The sequence below is a fragment of the Elephantulus edwardii genome, unplaced genomic scaffold (assembly GCF_000299155.1).
Source record: "Elephantulus edwardii isolate Elephantulus edwardi_28Jun2011 unplaced genomic scaffold, EleEdw1.0 scaffold00101, whole genome shotgun sequence".
Taxonomy (NCBI): Eukaryota; Metazoa; Chordata; class Mammalia; order Macroscelidea; family Macroscelididae; genus Elephantulus; species Elephantulus edwardii.
The window spans coordinates 6,432,690-6,445,277 of record NW_006399851.1 but is presented as its reverse complement, the minus strand read 5'-3'; the positions used below and the strand labels follow the sequence as shown (position 1 = coordinate 6,445,277).

The window sequence follows — 12,588 nt, the reverse complement described above, 5'->3', positions numbered from 1 at the left end:
AGCAGGATCTGTGGTATCATTCAATAATGTTTCTGCTGAATGGGGCTGTCCACTTAATGAAATACAGCTTCTCTCAGTCATTACTGCCTGAATTCCTACTACTAAATAAAATAGTAGCAGCAAGAGGGGGAAAAAAACCCCAACAACTCAATAAAAAAAAATACTAGTCACAGGCAAAGTCTTACTACCCTTTTTTCTCTCATTGTTTCAAGAAAATAACCACAAATAAAAGTCAGATGGATGTGTGCATAAAGAGGGAATTGCATAAAGAACTTTACTGATATTGCTCAAAAAAAAAAAAAGAAAACAAGCAAATAAAGCAAAAAACCCTCACAGATTCTCTTAATCAGTGGAGCACTATGCACAATGTCATTTGAATACTTACGAGAATAAGGACACTAGAAAAATAATTTCTAAGACATAATGATTTTTCAAGTGGTAAAACATGAAGAAATTAGTATAAACTGTCACAAGAGAGACTGGATCTAAGCATGAGTGAGCACAACTCATCTTCGAATGTGCTTTCCATGCTTAAACTCCTTGACACGGTATTCCTTATCCTACTACAGTCTCAGCATCGTTCCTTGTCCAACTCTCACCCGTTGTCCCATTTATACTAACAGTCTCTGGGTCTTTGCTCCAATAACTCACTCCATCTACAATGTGTGTTTTTCTTTACCCCTTCACCAATACAACCGTCCAATAAAGCAATAAGGGGAGAAATACATCATTTCCTTGCCTTCTGTGTGGCTAGTGGCTGCTGGGTTGATTCTGACTGCTGGTTATTCATGTGTATATAATAGAACTGCTCCACAGTGTTTGCAAGGTGTTGACTTTTCAAAAGCAAATCACCAGATCAATTCTGCAAAGTGCTTCTGTGTGGGCCTGAACTGCCAACCTTAAGTTACTCAGGCCTCAGCACCCAACTTGGACATCACTCATGCTTTTGTGGTTCTAGCCTGGGATGGGAATCCAACCAAATGTATACTCGTTCAACATCACAACTATGCACCGTGGGAGCGTAGTAACTAGAGCATACTCAATAGCTGCTGAGGTGCTAAATAAACAAATGCATAAAGGGAACAAACTTTTCTCTTCCAGAACAAGTTTTTATTAGTCTGGGATATCACTGAGCATTACCAAGGGTAGCAAAATGGGACATCAGAGAATTCAAACCATTTTCTAATTTTATGATGAATGACTGTTGCTAACTCAAAGGCAACAATCTGAACCTACCAGCAATTTCACGGGAGAAAAGAAGGCAGTCTCTTCTCGCAAAGATTTACAGCCTCAGAAAACAGAGAGAAGGCCACTGTAAGTCAGCAGTGTCAGGGCAGCAGTGGGTTCCATGGTTTATACTGACCAAGGCATTAAACGTTCTGTGACAGCTAAGACTCAGTTTTAGCAAAAGTATTTAATAGAAATGCAAATGTTGTCAAATGTTAAAAATAAGCCATTTTCTGATAGATTATAGGACATTACCAAGTTACGTCACTCAACAAATGTCAACAACTTCATTTTGCTTGGACCCACAATTAACACCCTTACTACTAGAAGTCAGGAAATAAGGAGATGCACTGGACTGGGAAAAATCTGCAGTTAGGGACCTTACAAATTCTTGAGGAGTAATGATGTCAGTTTAAGTACTAAGGTGCATCTGATTCAGGCCACAGTCTTTTCATTCACTTGCTATGCATCTTAAGAGCTGGACAATGAGTAAGGATGACAGAAAAATAACTGATGCCTTTGAAGAAGAGCACTGACATCCCATGGACTGCCAAAATAACAAATATGTCTCAGAGAGGGTGCAGCTGGAGTGCTCTTTGGAGGCAAGAATGATGAGGCTTCAGTTCTCATACTTTGGGCATGTTGTTAGGAGGCACTATTCCTTGAAGTACATGATGCTGGGAAGGTTGGAGGGTGGGTGAGGAGAGGAAGATCCTTGACCAGGTGGACTGACATAGTGACTGTTGCAATGGGGTCTTGTGTGTCAGGAAGTATAAGGATGGTACAGGATAGAACAGGGTTCAGATCTTTTGTTCACAGAGTCACTATGAATTGTACTTGACTTGATGGAACCTAAGCAACATCCTGGAGATAGAGCAGTGAACAGAACAAAAATGCCACTGCTACTGTAATTTCTCTTTTTCTAGTTAGGTGAAAGAAACACACACACACACACACACACACACACACACACCACGTCCGGTAGTGGTAGGTGCTGTGAAGACAAATGAAGCAGGATAAGGGGCCTATAAAATGTTAGCAGTAAATGAGTGGGAAACTTTTTAAATAAGGTGACTTATGAGGAAAGAGTTGAAGGATAGGATGGGTAAGTCTACAGTTATCTGGTGGCAGGCGCTCCAGAGGAAACTACGGGCAGGAGTCCACATAGGGTTGTCAGTAAACGGGAGACTGGGTGTGGATGTAGCTGAGGAAGCAAGAGATAACGCAAAGATGAGCTTCCAAAAGCTGATGGCGTTGGTGAGGGGGAAAGGAATGTAGCACCCTCAGTCCATTCCCAGCGGGAAGACAGTGCTCTGAATGAGAGAGGAAGGCATCAGAGACGTTTAAGAAAAAGTGTGACACTGTTAAAAAGAGGACCATTCTGTGTGCTGTGTTGAGGGAAAAAAAAAAAAAGGCAACAAACCAACCAACCAATAAATAAGCAAGGGACAGAACCCCAGAAATCAGTTAGGGCTGTGTTGTTGAGCTCTGAGTCACAATGATAAAAGAATGTACAACAAAATCAAACCATTCCCACGCCAACATCACCCTGTATTGTTGCTGTACTGAAGCTTGCTGTTGCAGCCGCTGTGTCAATCCATCTTGATGGAGGTTAGGGGGCTATTGAAACCAATCTAGGAAGAGATGATGACAGCTTGACCAGAGTGGGAATGCGTCCAGGGAAGAGCTAACAGGTGGAGTAAAGGCAAAAGTGAGAAAGGTAGGCATCAAGGATGATTTCAAGATTTCTGGTCAAGCCACTGGGGAGAGGCTATGGGGGAGTATGCTTCTTAGAGCTCAGGTTTATCAGCAGTTTGGGGTACACACACTTGAAATACCTGTTAGACAATTACTGTGAAAGGGTAGTAGGCAGATGAACACTTAAGTCTGGGAGTCAATGTCAATATCACATATATGGTGTCTAAGGTCAAGTGAGAAAGAATAAATAGAAAATTGTGGACCAGAACACAGCCTGGGGCAACAAAATTAGATGGTGAGGAGCTAAATGAGATGAGAAGGAACCAGCAAAGGAGATGCAAAAAGAAGAATGTGTTCTGGTCTAGTTTTTAACCAGACATAATGTCCTCTCTCACACACAACTTTGTTTCCTAGACTATACTTCTTTTTGAATGTGGAAACTGGAAGAACTGTTAGGCAAAATTCTATCCCAACTGTCAGAAACTGAGTGGAGTGAAATATCTTTTCTAAAAATAAGATGACTCAACAATGTTACCACAGTAATCAAGAAAATATAAATTAAGACTGCAAACTACCATCCTTGAAAATGGCCAAAAAGTCAAATTCTACCAATATTAGGCAAAGCTAAGAATGGGGAAAATGGAAAGTCATCCCTGGAGAACAATTTCAAGTCAAAAGAACGTTATAGGTCTATACGTACAAAACTAGTACCATTAAGTAAATAACGAATATAAACATAAATGTAGTGACTAGTCACCTAAGTTCTAAAAATGGGAAGAAAGTACTCTAAACTCCTGTTAAGTGTTTACTGTGGGTGTCAGAGGGGGAGGTGACTGGGTACTTGCCCTGAATGTTTTACATAGCTTTTAAACAGCACTAAATTTATGACAAAGACAAAACAAAGATGAGAAAATGTTTAAAATCACAAACTCTGGTAATGAACAGATGAGCATTTGTAATTATTTGTATCTCCTTATATTTAAAAACATCTCAACATAACTTTTAGGACCAAAACTCCTCCACAGAATAGTAAAAAGATAAGTAAAAAAAACTATGAAACTTTATTGGATGATCCAATCTAAATTAAATACTGGGAACTAAACTATCACATTTGAGTGCTAACCTCTGTGCTGAAACAATGCCGAGACTGTTTTAAATACTTTGGAATGAGATGAGAAATACAGAAATGAACGCATACACGTAAGACAATCAGTCCATCTAAACAAAGCAGGATAGTTAATGGAAACTTCATTCTCCTACGCTTATTTGCTGTTGTTAGGTACTATTTAGTAAAAAATGACTCATAGCAACCCTATGAACAATAACAGATCTGAATGTCATCCTATCCAATGCCATGTCAAATTCTCTAATGCACTGGAGCCCATAGCTTCAGTCACTGTGTCAACCTATCTGGATAAGGGTCTTCTTCTCTTTCACCGTCCCTTTACCAAGAATGGTATCCCTCTCCAATGAACAGCTTCTCCTGGCAACTTGTCCAAAGTGTGTGAGACAAAGATTTACTTCCTCCAAGAAGCACATATCTGCTCTTTTGACAGTTTGTGGAATAATGCAGTGCTCTTCTACAACACCACAGTTGAAAGGCATCATCTTCTGCCATCCTTATTTCCTGTCCAGCTCTCAGGAGCACAGCCAAGTGACTGAAAAGACCATGGCTTGAATAAAACATATCTTAGGCTTCAAATGCTATAACTGTTCCTCAATAATATGGAGAGGCCCCTGACTGTAGACTTTCCCCATGCAATTTATCTCCTGATCTCCTGACTCCCGGTACCAAGTACACTGATTGTGGATCCAAGTAATATAGATGAAGTCATTGGCCCCTTATTTATGAATCCTATGATTATTTAGGATTTAAGAATTAGTTTCCCTGAACAGGTCTGAGGACTCTGGAGACATTTTAGTTAATCTATATCAAGACTCAATGCCAAGAAGACAAAAATTCTCACCACTGGACCAACTGGCAGCATCAGGATGGATGGTGAAGAGATTGAGATTGCTCACAGCTTTAGTTTGCTTGGCTCCACAGTCAACACTCTTGGCACCAGTAGCCAGGAAATTAAAAAGACATATTGCAATGGAAAAGTCTGCTATTAGGGACCTCTCCAAAGTACTGAAGAGCAATGGTGTCTCTCTGGAGACTAAGGTGTGTCTGATACAGGCCATGGTCTTTGCTATCACTTGTTATGCATCAGAGAGTTGGACAGTGACTAAGGAGGATAGAAGGAAAATTGATGCCTTTGAGCTGTGGTGCTGAAGAAGATTATTGAGGGTACCATGGACTGCTAGGAAAACAGATTCATCCTGGAAAGGGTTAAACCGGGTGGCTCCTTGGAGGCAAGGATTCTGAGGCTTCATCTAACATACGCTGGACATGTTGTAAGGAGACACCAATCCTTGGAGAAGGACATCATGCTTGGAAGGGTGGAGAGACAGAGCAGGAGGGGAAGGCCCTCTACGAGGTGGATTGATTCAGTGACTGGGGTACTCGGGATGGGTGTGTCAGAGACAGTGGGATTGACACAGGACAGAGCAGAGTTTAGGGCTGTTGTACATAGGGTCGCTATGAGTCGCAAGCCACTCAATGACACATAACAACAATATTATCAAGACTCAATCTTAAAAAACAAATATTTGTGGGTACACATTAAAATTATTACAGCTTTACAGTAACCATTTGCCGACATTGGTATTTCACATAGCAATCAATTGTTCTTTCAATTGCCTGGGACTAACGGTGACTTGTGTGTGTCAGAGTAGAACTGCACCCCAGAGGGTTTCCAATGGCGGGATTTTCAGGAGCACATCACAAGGCCTTTCTTCTGCAGTGCCTCTGCTGCAGCTCAAACCACCTTTCAGTTAGTAGCTTCTGAGAACTTAATGTTTTGCACCACCCATCAACCTGCATCTTTTCTAGTCAGTGGGCAACAAATATTCTTTTTTACACTGTTAACACAGTTTTCCTTCTGAATTATTCAATATAACAGAAATAAAGCAAAATAAGAGGAACTTTGTCTCTTAAAAGTTAATGGTGGGAAGAAAATGCAACAATGAAAAAATAAATCATTTGCAATGTAAAAAAAATGGTAATTAATGTATCAAATAATTACTAAGAGCAGAAAATAAAGTGACTGTACTGTTTATATAAGTGACAATAGTTCAATGCTTTGGTGTCTTTAAACAAAGACACTAAAAAATCCTAACAAATGAAAAATAATTTTTTTATCAGTTCATGTCATAAAAATTTTTTAGTAAGTATGTTCCTAGGTCATTTTACTTGGAAAATTGGTGAAACATCGAATGAGAGGAAGACCCTCAACCAGGTAGACTGACACAGTGACTGTTGCAATGGGCTTGAGTGTGTCAGAGACTGTGAGGATGGCACAGGATAGGGTACAGATCTGTTGTTCATACTTGACTCAATAACACCCACCAACCAAAAGGAAAAAGAATTACTCATATTAGGGTGACCTGTACTTTCAAATACTGATGAGACTTTATCTCACATGTTTTAGGCATATTATGGGAGGTGGCAGTCTGAAGAAGGACATCATGCTTGGAAAAGGGTTACTAAAAGAGAGGGAGACCATCAAACAAGACAGGCTGACAAAGGGACTGCAACAATGGGCTTCAGCAGCAGAGATTGCAGGGATGGCGCAGGATCGGGTACACTTTGCTCTGTTATACACCGAGGTCACGATGCATCAGAGTCAACTGAACGGCACCTAACAACAACATGTGTCTAAGCATCACCATTTATAAAACAGAAACAAAGCTCTTTACGTTCCGAAACTTGCTCTTGAAATGTTATCTTTTTCTTTTATTAAGAAAATGTGTATTCTCCCTAGCACTTAAATTTACCCCCTTATATGTATTTAAAATACTAACTCATATCAACTGTACCATGTAAGATGTGAGTCACTTCTCTTGCATCTTTGAGAATACGTTCAGGATGATTCATTTAGTGTGTTCCTGCCAGTCAGGTGGAATGAAAGGTATTTGATTTTTCACTTCTGTTTTAATGATAGCTTCACCATTTTTGCTTTGGAATTTTTTTTTAAATAACAAAAAAATGTGCATCACATTAAATATAGTGGGTAAATACTGAGGTAGGTCAGTTTGGGCTTTTTTAAACAGAAGAGCATCTCTCTCCATTTTAGGCCACAATCTATCTCTTTGTGGCCTAATTTCTAAAGATTTGGGCTGCTATTTATCCCAACTAGTTAGCCCTCCTTTCTGGAGGTTTAAATCTGCCAGTGGCTTCAAGGCAGAAAGATAGGCAATATTCTCCCTTAGAGCCCTAGTGGAAACCCACCAAAGGGTCAGCTATGAGTCAGTTTTGAGTCAACAACAATGAGATTTGTTGATAAATCCTGGAGTTTAAAATAAAGCATTAGGAAAAAAAGATATTTCTATCCTCTGATTAGAACAAACGAATAGGTTTATTTTCCTCCAAAACTAGTTAAGAGATAAATAGATTTGGTCAGTTAGTGCTGTTAAAAAAAAAACAAAACAACAGGTTAATATTTCTAAAATAACTGATGTTTGAGGAAGCAAACAAATGCTTCATTTCACAAATATTGACAGCAGGGACCATGTGCGAGGCGTGCTGTGTTAGCTGCTGGGTGAAGCAGAGAGAACTCAGTGGGCCACCCTGTGCTTGTTCTCTCAGTGAAGCCTCACAGTGAGCATGTCACACAAGCAGGGGCATATTGACAAATGAGGAGGGAAGGCTGAATGCTGTCAGAGAAAAAAACCCCAAAATATTACAGGCATTGAGTGAAATGAAAAGTTGACTCCTGTGACTACAGCAGGAAGAGGACATAGAAAGGCTTTGTAATGATGGGCAAGGTCCAAAGATGATTAATTTTATAAAACATAATGCATGAGAATGAGTGTATGAAACACAATGTGAACGAAGAATCGTGTGAAACACAAAGCATATGAACTTTGAAAGCAAATAAATTTAAAAAGAAAAAAAAAGATAGACTGGGAGCCAATAAAAGCAGCACCTACCAAAATAAAAAAAAAAGAGAGAGAAAGCCTTTATGAAGAAGTGCATCTGAACTAGGCCTTTAAAGACAAGGAACAGATAGAAATGGGCAGAGGGAGAGCCAAGTTTGCATGAGGAATGAAGGAGGGTATTAAGGGACTGTTGTAGGACTAGGACAGGGAATCAGAGAAGTGCCAAGTGCCAGGAAATTCAAGCACTGGGGTAGAAGAAAGGACAGAAGAATAAGAGAGAAGAACAGGTAGGGATCAGATTACAAAATGGCCTGAGAGTGCAAAGTCAAGTAGTTCAGAAGCTATCTGGAATGCAAATGGGAATGAATGAGAGAGTCTCAGCAATGGTGGGGCAGGAGTAGGCCCCTGCCTTAGGAAGAAGATACTAATTTAACATTAGTTAGGATAAATGGATTCAAAATGTCCCATGCTAATCCATCTCATTTCGCTAATACCCAGTGTGTTAGTATTTATGTGTTCCATTTCTTTCTCTACAATGTTCAGTTTTCCTACATTCATAAGAGGGTAAAACCAAATTTTTCCTTGGAGGCTAGTATTTTGAAGCTCCACCCCACTTACTTTGGGCACATGGCCAGGAGAGATCAGTCCTTGGAGAAGGATATCATGCTTGGAAGGGTGGAGGCGCAGCGCAGAAGAGGAAGACCCCGGATGAGATGGATTGTTTCAGTAACTGGGATGATGGGGGTTGGTGTGTCGGAGTGAGACTGGCTCAGGACAGGGAAGGGTTCAAAGCTGCTGTATATAGGGTCACTATACATCACAGGTGACTCAATGGCACATAACAACAATATTATGACAGGTTTGGAAGCAGGAGTGGTATCCACTTTCTAAACAACTTGCCTCCAGAAACTCTATGAACTTTGATAAATGTCAATGGCTGTAGAGGGGCTTCAGGCCTTTTGTCCATAGGGTTGCTATGAGTCGTGCTCAACTTGAAGGCAATCAACAAGATAGATGGATATGAAGACAAACAAAACATGGGATAAAAGATCAGTACACAATGAAAACACAAAGCAGGCATAATCAATGAAAAGGGAATGAAGAATTATAAATGACACACACACACACACACACACTCTGTAAACAGGGTCTGTTGTTTTTTTATAAAAAGATATAGAATGAAGCCTTACCTGATTCTTCTGTATCTTGTTCATCTAGTAAACCTACTGAGACTCCTAAATCCACACATTTCTTGCTATGTGCCTTGGACTTCATATGTTTTGTCAGATTTCCTTAAGGAAAAAGAAAGTTTACTAAGCTTATATAGTACAATTTTCCTACTCCATTTGTCAACACTGGCAAACTCCATTTCTATTTGAAATAAAGCAAACAATAGCATAAAGACATCACCCTAGACTGCAGTTAGATAATTCCAATGATTAAATATCAATGAAAGAAAATATTATCTCTACATCTCTACATTGTATTAACTTTATTACTTATTAATAACAGGTTAGTTTTAAAGTGTGCTCTCTACTTTGTTTTTTTCCTAAAGCTTTTTACTCTAATTCCTATTGACTTCTTAGAATAATTTGTTGTTGTTCAGTATCATCCAGTTGGAACCAACCCACAGCTGACCCTCCAGTGGGTTTTCAGAGGCAGGTAATCATATGGAAAGAGAGTGTCCGGGAAGCAGTTAGTGGATTCAAAGTGTGCTTTTGGAGCAGTGTGACAGAGCAACTCATTGTCATCAGAGTTCCCTAGGACATCTGAGGTATCCTTAAACACTTTTCAGACTGCACTATTATCTGTAGTCCTTGGAGTATGAATTTTCCATTTGTTACATTTGCTGATTCACTCTCATAGTAGTATGTTCTTTGTATGCTTTTAAATTTTTAAAGTTTAACCTTGTAGGGGAGCTCTGGTGGCCTAGTGGCAAGAAGCTGCAACTACAATCCCAGAGGTGCACGGTTCGAATCCACCAGATGCTTTGCCGGGGAAGGAGGGGCAATCTCCTCCTGTACCAGTCAGATCTGATTTGATGGTACACGCACACAAAAATAATAAAATTAAAAAAAAATTATTAAAAAAAATAAAGTTTAACCTTGTGTTATTGTTTTTTCATGGGAGTTTCAAGCACAACATTTGTACAACTGTCTCTATGAGGTAAGTCTTACACCTGCTGAGCCAATTATATAGCAACCTAAAGCAGGATGCTAACAAGGAATTAAAAGTTAAGATGCATGGCTGGACCAGATGATGTCTAAGGTCCTCCAAACTTTGGTAGTTTGGCCAAATCTGGATTTACTTTAAATATATTTAAAAGATAAATATGATACATCATTAACAATTATAAAAAGGTGAAGGTAAAAAAGCAGATGATGGGCAAGCTTGAGTGTTGGGTTTTAGAAATGTTTACTTCCTGTATGCTTCAAAATTTTGTATTTTTTTAAAAAAAAAAGCTTAGCTATCTTAATGTGCCTGAAATTTTCACTTAAAAAAATCCACGTTTTCAATATAGTAACAATATCATGACCAAATTAAAAGTTTTAATAATTTTAAATTGTAATAATAGTTCTCTTTTAATATATGTTGTTCCTCAAATACTTATGGCAGGTGTTTTTGAAGAAGTTAATGTATAAGCGTTACTAGGAAAAGATGAGAATACAAGTTTTTAATTAGCCCTCATAACTTATGTTTTATTATTAACCAACTATCTAGATAATTCATAAAACCAGTTTCATTTTAAATATGCAAATATTTAAAATGGTACAAACTGTGTACTAATTTAATAGAGAAATTTTTTTAATAGAGAAATTCTTAATAAACACTTTGCAACTTTGCAAAAAGCATTTCATGACTTATTTCTGCACTCCTACAGCTATGCCGAGCCTGGCTTTTTGTGCTACTAATGGTAGTAAATCCTGCAGAAATGTAAGCTGAGTATTTTTTTGTTAACTGACCACCAAAGCAGAATAGTGACAAAAAAAATCTATAAAGCATTATTTTGAAAACATAATAAACTAAGAGAACAAATCATGGTGTATAGACTTGTTTTGAGCAGTAATATTAGAAATACCCATTTCTAGTACTACATACACTCCTTTTGATAAATTTTTAAGTCTTTATATGTTGTTGTTTTGTGTCATTGGGTCAGAACTGATTAACAGCTGACCATCCAGCAGGTGCTCAGAGGCAGTAAAGTACATGGGAGGAGACCGCCCATCTTTCTCCTGTGGAGTTGCTGGTGGTTTTGAACTGTCCGTCTTTAGGTTGGCAGCACAGCTCTTTACCCAGTAAGTCACCAGAGCTCCCAACATATTTATACAGCATGACATTATATATTATTTTCTTCTATTAATGACCAGACACATTATAATAATTAGAAATGGATTGGCTAGGAAAATAAAGTTAAACCTAAGCAAAATCTATAGCTCAACCAAAATGCAGGTCCATTACTGCTGTGATTTCTTTTTTAAGAACTGGTATGGGACTTAGTTTAAACAAATTCATAATAACCAGCCCTAATAATCATTCCCACTTCCTTTAAATACTGATTACATAACACAAGAATTATCTGACAAAACAAAAAAATTTGTGAAAATTAATACATGCAAGATACTAGAGAAATGTTAAGACATGAAAACTATTAACGCATGATTTGACTACAATGAGTTTGGATTTTGGTTTGGTCAACAATTTAATAAACATCTAAAATTTTACCTAATATAATTTTTAATTCTTTTACTAACAGTAATATTTGGTGAATTACCATTTTTTCCCTGCCAAGAAATCTTGTAATTTTATTGAGTTGCTCACATTCAAGATTTTTCTTCCTTTCTTATCCTTAATTTTATGAATACTGCAAAAATATCCTTAATTCCTTTCCTTTGTGACACCTTGGGTTTCTTATCTTTTGTGTCATCATTCTGTACCCGATAATCTCTTATTTTTGACAGTAGCATTTTAAAATATTCCTAGTGTTGGTAATACTCAGCTATTAACTGGATCAAAACCAGTCATAAATTAGTAACTTGAGTTCAAAATCAAAACATTATCCAATCAACGTCCTCATTCAGGACCAGTATAATCATTCTGATATTCACCTTCTCTATCTCTGGAAGGAGATTTTAAGTCACAAGCTAAGAACTGCTTAATTAGTACTCTAACTTCTTTTGAGTTTTTCAATCTTTCTGGAAATCACAAAGCTTCCTTAAGAAGATAACTCTGATTTTTGATCATTCTTGTGTCAGGTACTATCAACACTTAAGGGGAACTGAGTTGAAGCTATTTAGTTGTTAACACAATTGTTTAAAATGTCAGTAAAAACAACGAAATGTTAAATTGTTCACAAAAAGTACAGGTTTTGCTTAAAATGTTCCTCAAACTTAAAGTAAAACTGAAATATAAACAAGATAATTCTGAAAAAGTAAATGTTAACAGAAAATGATAAAACTTTAAATGATTTGGGTAGAGAAAATGATCAATGGGATACTTTCTTACTAACAGTCCTTTAGACCCTGAACTCATTACTACCTTGCTTTGTTTTAGAGCGATTCTTATTCTTTTAAGGGTAGTATATGAAACAAAACTCCCTAGTGACAAAATGGTGCATTATCACTATGAAATAAGCCCAATAAGCAAACCAACATTTCCTGGTATTACAGTTATTATAGGAAC

At 37.9% G+C, this 12,588-nt stretch overlaps 1 protein-coding gene across 1 annotated transcript in view; it reads right to left on the bottom strand.

Moving 5' to 3' along the window:
* The window catches only part of HIVEP1 (human immunodeficiency virus type I enhancer binding protein 1), a 47,693-nt gene that overhangs the window by 18,808 nt on the left and 16,297 nt on the right, over nt 1–12,588 (bottom strand). Inside the window, exon 5 of the mRNA XM_006891633.1 lies at nt 9,099–9,200. Coding sequence (XP_006891695.1) covers nt 9,099–9,200 — 102 coding nt within the window. The remainder of the gene's footprint in view (nt 1–9,098; nt 9,201–12,588) is intronic.